This window comes from Anomaloglossus baeobatrachus, chromosome 7, assembly GCF_048569485.1.
Source record: "Anomaloglossus baeobatrachus isolate aAnoBae1 chromosome 7, aAnoBae1.hap1, whole genome shotgun sequence".
NCBI classification, from domain to species: domain Eukaryota; kingdom Metazoa; phylum Chordata; class Amphibia; order Anura; family Aromobatidae; genus Anomaloglossus; species Anomaloglossus baeobatrachus.
Genome location: NC_134359.1, coordinates 33,422,400 through 33,429,778, shown reverse-complemented (window position 1 = coordinate 33,429,778; position 7,379 = coordinate 33,422,400). Strand labels below are relative to the sequence as shown.

General features: G+C 43.6%; 1 protein-coding gene across 2 annotated transcripts in view; it reads left to right on the top strand.

Annotated features, from left to right (window-relative positions):
* MMADHC (metabolism of cobalamin associated D) overlaps nt 1-3,716 on the top strand; it is a 35,559-nt gene extending 31,843 nt beyond the window's left edge. For both annotated transcript variants that reach the window (XM_075317185.1, XM_075317186.1), the window contains exons 7-8: nt 1,278-1,364; nt 3,258-3,716. In XM_075317185.1, coding sequence (XP_075173300.1) covers nt 1,278-1,364; nt 3,258-3,452 — 282 coding nt within the window. In that variant the 3' untranslated portion in view covers nt 3,453-3,716. The remainder of the gene's footprint in view (nt 1-1,277; nt 1,365-3,257) is intronic.
* Nucleotides 3,717-7,379: the final 3,663 nt, after the last annotated feature.

The following is a 7,379-nucleotide window of genomic DNA, read 5'->3' as shown; positions in this document are numbered from 1 at the left end:
TTCATGTCTCTGTGTCAGCAGTGAGGTCCTCCTGGGTCTCCTCCATAGCGTTTCAATTAATTCAGATGCGGATGAATAATTCATGCTTACATTGATGCCCCCTGAGCCTGCAGAACAGCTTCAGTTTCTTTGGAACTTGCTTGGCCCTGCTTATTTTCCATCCGGACTACCCTGCTTTACAACCTTTCATCAACCTATCTCTGCCGTCCGCATCCAGGAAGATTAGCTTCAGCGCCATGGGTTGTACACTTATCTGCCATCCATTTCCAGCGACCGTAGCTACAATGCCATAGGTTGTAAACTTCTTGAATATGTTGCTGACCGTGGACAAAGGAACATCAAGATCTCTGGAAATGGACTTGTAACCTTTAGATTGTTGATATTTTTCAACACTTTTTTTTTTTCTCAAGTCCTCAGACAGTTGTCTTCTCTTCTTTCTGTTATCCATGCTTAAGTGTGACACACACAGACACACACAATACAAAGATTGAGTCTTCTCCCCTTTTTATCTGGTTTTCGGTGTGATTTTCATATTGCTCACTACTGTTATTTGCCACCGATTTGAGTTTGAATGAGTATCACATGCTCGAAACAAAGTTTTGTTTTTTTTTATAATTTTGGAAAGGTGCCAACGATTTTGTCTGGCCAACTTTTGGGGTTTTGTGTGACATTATGTCCGATTTTGCCTTTTTTTTTTTTTTTGTGTGTGTTCTTCAAATAAAAAGGAATTTAAACTTGTGCATGAGATAAAATTTATAATTGCAGTAATTTTATGGGAGAAATACTTCATTTTCTGGAACAATTACAAGGGTGCCAACACTTTTGGCCATGAATGTCAAAATAGGAGCTGTGGGGAAAAAAATAAAATGGAGGTAATGCAGATGGACGTGACTCTTTCATACATGTTCATGGCTTGTTTTATGTGGAGAGTGAAGTTTCTATGACCCGTACAAGATACTCTGTTACTTAATACCCAGGTATAAAGCGTTCGTCTTCTCTCTCATTCCAAGTGAAACCACAAGTCTGGGAAACCTTCCAGAAGCGAAGTTTGACTACACGTTGTATGATCAGGTGTAATCGCGTCGGTTGCTTTATTTTTCACAAGTTACTGTTCTGGATGATGTTTACTCTGTGCTTTATACCTGGCGTTTCCCCTGCAACCCGGGTACTCGGCGTCCAGGAGCCCATACTCCAAGAATAGACTTTTTACTTGCAGTCGCTCATTGTTTTAATAGCTGACGGGTAATTTTAATTTGTTTTCTTTTCCCTTTTTATAGTTTATTAATGGTGCCAAAGAAATTTGCTATGCCCTACGATCAGAAGGATACTGGGCGGACTTCATTGACCCTTCATCAGGACTGGCGGTAAGTGACACTACACCTGGTCTTCAGCCACATTCTCATTTTATTTTTGCTGCAAATTTACCGTATTTTTCAGATTATAAGGTGCACTTTTCCTCCCAAAAATTTGGAATAGAATGAGGGGTGCGTCTTATAATCTGAAAGTAGCATACCGGGAGGTGGTGGAGAGGGGTCGCAGGAAACGGGGGCAATTCTGAAAGTCGTGATGCAGGGGCCATCATGAAAATGTTGGCGCTGTGGTCTTCAAATAATGGCGGTGTGCGCGCAGATGCAGCTCTCGACTCAAGATCTCATCTGCACACGCGCAGCCGCCAACCCTTTGATCTCCACCAGCAGTGAACTTAAGGAAAACGGCGCATGCACTGATGAGATCTCTGCTTCTTGTTGAAGCTAACAATCTGCGCACGCACAGACTCCGGGCTCCGTTTTTTGTTTTTGTTTTTTTAAGCCCGGACCACCGACAGTTTCTGGATGTTTCTGCCTCACAGCGCCCACAGTGAGTATCTGGGACACCTGCCGCATCGCCTTGCTTCACCACTGCCATAGCATCTCGTGACCCTGCTCCATCACTCCTGGCGCCACCGGATTATAAGGCAGACCACCCACTTTTTTTTTTTTTTTTGTTTGTTTGTTTTTTAAATTTCTCTAAATTTGGTGTGCTCTTCTAATCCGGTTATTCTTATAAACTGAAAAATACAGTACATATTGTTCATTTTCAAATTTGCACAAAAATAAAAAGTCACAGTGAGGGGGGTAGGAGGGAGATGCAGCTGCAGTCTTTCTTGTCTCTGAAACTACATGCTGTGAAGAGTAAAAGGAGCAAAAGTGAGAAGATGAGCACAGCACTAACAGGACGCTAGGAGACCCTGCCCAATTAAAGGGGCAGTAGTTTACCACCATAATCTGCTTACATTACAGTAAGGGGGGCCTTCCAAGTTTTCTGGAGTGCAGTCGTATACCCTCGCTCTCCTGTTGTTATCTGGCCATGATTACATCAAGCCAACCAACACGCTTGATGTTCTGAGCTTTCCAGAGTTCCCAGCCCTGTTCTGTTGTCATAATATCCTCACTAACCTCGCGATTCTGGGTGCGCATGCACAGATCAAAATGACCTCTTTGGGCACAGGCGCTGAACTAATGCATTAGTCCGACAGGGCAGGTGAGGGGCTGGTGGGACGTTTCAATACATAACCCACTGCCTCTGTTCAGGGGCAGCGTTACACCTCAATCCACGAGGAAGGAGATGAAAATGGTAGAAAAAGTAAAGATGTGGGATGAAACAGATGAAACAGAACAATATTGTATGTAAGAGCAATACTAACCAACATGGATAAGTGATTTTTTTTATTTTTTTTTTTTTTTTTCTTCAGCCATTTTGAATTTTTTTTTTTTTACCAAAATGTTTAACCCCTTTAAACAATTGTTTTAATACAGGAGTACACTTAAAGGGATTGCCCTGTCTTCTGATAAGTTTTAAATCACTATACGAGTGCAGACCTCTGAATCCTGACAGTGTGCAGTGTGCACGGATTCACCGGTATTGCTGATGAGTGGGCGGTTTTGTTATGTGATTTACATACTTCTGGGCACATTTTGACTAGCCATGCATGGCTTCTCTCAATACAAGTGATGTCATACTTGTGGTCACATGACTGCCCGTTCTCGCCAACAATACTGGAGAATCCTGACAGCGTGCACACTGTCCGGATTTGGAAGTGTGCAGTCACATAGAGTGACTGCAAAGTTTTATTTGACGAACGGATGAATTCCTTAAATGTATTTTGCCTCTTTTTACACGTAGCTTGCAATACAGAAAAAAAAAAAGCAACTTATGCAACCTTTTCTGTGCGATTTTCCTTGACATTGTGTTTTTACCCTGGTTCTTGTTTTCTTCAGTACTTTGGACCTTACACGAATAACACTCTCTACGAAACCGATGAACGCTATCGACATCTGGGATTCCGGGTGGAGGACCTGGGCTGCTGTAAAGTGATCCGCCACAATGTGTGGGGGACGCACGTCGTGGTGGGCAGTATATTCACCAACGCCCCGGCGGGCAGCGCCATCATGAGGAAGTTGGGGGAGCTCTAATGCAAAGTTTTACTACCCAGCCATTACCTCTAAACTTGATACGTCGTCTCCCCGACTCGTGAAAAAAGGGGGAGCACGTCCGATGAGAAACTGTGCAAATGTATTTAACTAATATAAGCCTTTTATTTATGAGAAGCCGGGCGCCAATTCAAGGATGATCGTTGTAAATTTTGTGACGGGGCACTCTCTGCTTGTAAAATATTTGTGAATGTTCTCAACATCTGAAAAAAAAAAAAAGATCTTTAGTAAAAAGTGTTTTACAAATGTTGTGTTATGATTTACACCTTTTCGTTTCTCGTGAGACAACAAACAAATCTTAGAGGGACCGGATTATCAGAGAATGATCTGTCCTCTAAGTCAGTGTTGGGAAGAAAAATAACAAAACGCCAATCTTGTATGTTTTACTCTGGGACTCGTGTTACACTGTCCTGTAGAAAAGCAGTTGTCAGCAATCTCCTTTATCTATACAGACATAATTACTATGACAGGTAATACCTCTATGTACAGTAGATAAAACAGAATCCACCATTCACAATAGGGGATGTCACAGCTCACCTCCTCCTATACAATGACTGATACAAGATCCACATTCACAGCACACATCCTCACACTCCTGTTCAATGACTGATACCACCTCTATATACAGTAATCACACAGGATCCACCATTCAGAATTGGTGATGTCACAACTCATCTCTTCCTATACAATGACTGATACAAGATCCACATTCACAACATGTGATGTCACAGCTCACCTCCTTCTCCTGTACAAAGACTGATAACACTTCTATATACAGTAGATAACACAGGATCCACCATTTACTATAGATATAACAGCTCACCTCCTCCTCTATATACAGTAAATAACACAGGATCCACTATACACAATATGTGATGTTGCAGCTCACCTCCTTCTCCTGTACAAAGACTGATAACACTTCTATATACAGTAGATAACACAGGATCCACCATTTACTATAGATATCACAGCTCACCTCTTCCTCTATATATAGTAAATAACATCGCATCCACTATACACTGTGATGTTCCAGCTCACCACCTCCTCCTGTACAATGACTGATACAAGATCCACATTCACAACATGTGATGTCGCAGCTCACCTACTCCTCCTCCTGTACAATGACTGATAACACTTCTATGTACAGTAGATAACACAGAATCCACCATTCAGAATTGGTGATGTCACAGCTCACCTCTTCCTATACAATGACTGATACTAGATCCACATCCACATGTGATGTCACAGCTCACCTCCTCCTCCTGTACAAAGACATAACACTTTTATGTACAGTAGATGACACAGGATCCACCACTTACTATAGATATCACAGCTCACCTCTTCGTCTATATACAGTAAATAATAGGATCCACTATACACAATATGTGATGTTGCAGCTCACCTCCTCCTCCTACTGTACAATGACTGATAGCGCTTCTATATACAGTAGATAACACAGGATCCACCATTTACTATAGACATCACAGCTCACCTCCTCTATATACACTAAGTAACATAGGATCCACTATACACTATGTGATGTCGCAGCTCACCTCCTCCTCCTACTGTACAATGACTGATAACGCTTCTATATACAGTAGATAACACAGGATCCACCATTTACTATAGATATAACAGCTCACCTCCTCTATATACAGTAAGTAATACAGGATCCACTATGCACAATATGTGATGTCACAGCTCACCTCAACAATACTAGATTTTACAATTAAAAAAAATAAAGCTGAGGGGGAAAAAAAACTTACAAAAATTTCTCAGATAATACTGCATTCCATTTTTTTCTTATTGTCTAACAGCCAAGCTCTGGCGACAGTGGGGCTGATTCACTAAGTCACACATGGCAGAGACCTGGCTATAATCTTTTACGTTCCTTCCATGTATTATGTCTTTTCGACCAAAGTCAGAAATTCATGTTTGTTCAAATGTGCAACAAACCAGAGCGGCGATCAGAATGATGCCAAAATGAGTAAAGTATATAATAGTAATAAAGTACAACAGAGTGCACCAAAATAAAGCCAAAACATGGTCACTGGCTAAGAACAATGAATCCATACAAACCACCTACAAAAAATGTATTCAGCCAAAGAATAAGAAATATATAAATGTATTAATACAGTAAGGGGCCCTTTGCACACTACGATATCGCAGGTGCGATGTCGGTGGGGTCAAATTGAAAGTGACGCACATCCGGCGTCGCTGTTGATATCGTAGTGTGCAAATCCTTTTACATACGATTAACGAGCGCAAAAGCGTCGTTATCGTATGATCGGTGCAGGGTCCGACATTTCCATAATTTAGCAGCAGCGACGGTACGATGTTGTTCCTCGTTCCTGCGGACACGTCGCGCTGTGTATGAAGCCGCAGGAGCGATGGACATCACCTTACCTGCCGCCGGCGGCTATGCGGAAGGAAGGAGGTGGGCGGGATGTTTACATCCCGCTCATCTGCGCCCCTCCGCTTCTATTGGCCGCCTGCCGTGTGATGCCGCACGACCCGCCCCCTTAGGAAGGAGGCGGGTCGCCGGCCAAAGCGACATCGCAGGGCAGATAAGTGCGTGTAAAGCTGCCGTAGCGATAATGTTCGCTACGGCAGCGATCACAAGATATCGCATCTGCGACGGGGGCGGGGACTATCGCGCTCGGCATCGCAGCATCGGCTAGCGATGTCGTAGTGTGCAAAGTACCCCTAAGGCTATGTGCGCACTCTGCACCGCACACAAAAGGTCCGCTTCAGAGCACGGCTGAAAAGCTGCGTTCTGAAGCGCCTGGTGCCTGTAGAATTTGTGCGCTCTGCATGCTGCCTCTCCCTATAGACGGCATGCAAAGCGCACGAAAGAAGTGACATGTCACTTCTTAGAACGCACGCTTCGGGCAGTAGCGTTCTAATACGCCACGTGCGCACGTCTCATGCACAATCTTCATAGATTGTGCAGGGGACGCAGGACGCATGCAGTTACGCTGCGGTGCATATCGCAGCGTAACTGCATGCAATACGCACACGTGCGCACATAGCCTAATGGAGACAAAATGGGGGAATCACTGGCGGGTGACCGACGAGGAGAATTACACGAGCATAAATACAAATAAACATGGACACATAGAACTAATGAGGACTTTAAAAAACAAACGCAATTGTAATTTTTAATAGGGATGAGCAAATGTATTCGCCACTATTCAGTATCCGACGGATAAAACAACATCTGCTCCGACATTTTCATTTCTGAGTTCCTGGCAGAGAGAGAGGGAGAGCAAGAATAAGGATGAGAGAATGATTCCGGACGTTTTTTTTTTTTTTGGAGGGGGGGGAAGAGTTTTGTCCCTTTTAAAGGGAATCTGTGCGGTCCAATATGCCCCCAGAATCGCGAGCATTTCTGGGTGTATATTGCTAATCCCTGTCTAACCGTCCCTGTATACACTAGCATAGATAAAGAAATTTCTAAAGATCTTTTAGCATGTTAGTACACCCCTGTGGGCCCCTGTGGGTGTGGTGACATGCTAATGAATGTGCAGCGTCACAGGATGATCTCACTCACCTCTCCAGTGTCATTGCTTACGACGCTGGATTTCGGCTCAGTGAGCATGACCCTGGAGTTTCGGTCATGAGCACTACTTCAGTTTGAAGCCCCACAGGGGCATACTAACATGCTAATGGGTGTGACTGGCCAGGGAAACTAACGCCAAGGGGACTAGTCCCTGCGCTCATTAGCATACGATAAAAGATCTTTAGAAATACTTGTTCTAAAGATCTCTTTATCTATGCTAGTGTATACAGGGACGGTTAGGCAGGGATTAGCAATATGCACCCAGGACTACTCGTGGTTCTGGGTGCATATTGGACCTGATGGGTTCCCTTTAAGGCTGGAGTCACACTAGCGTATGGCATGCGATG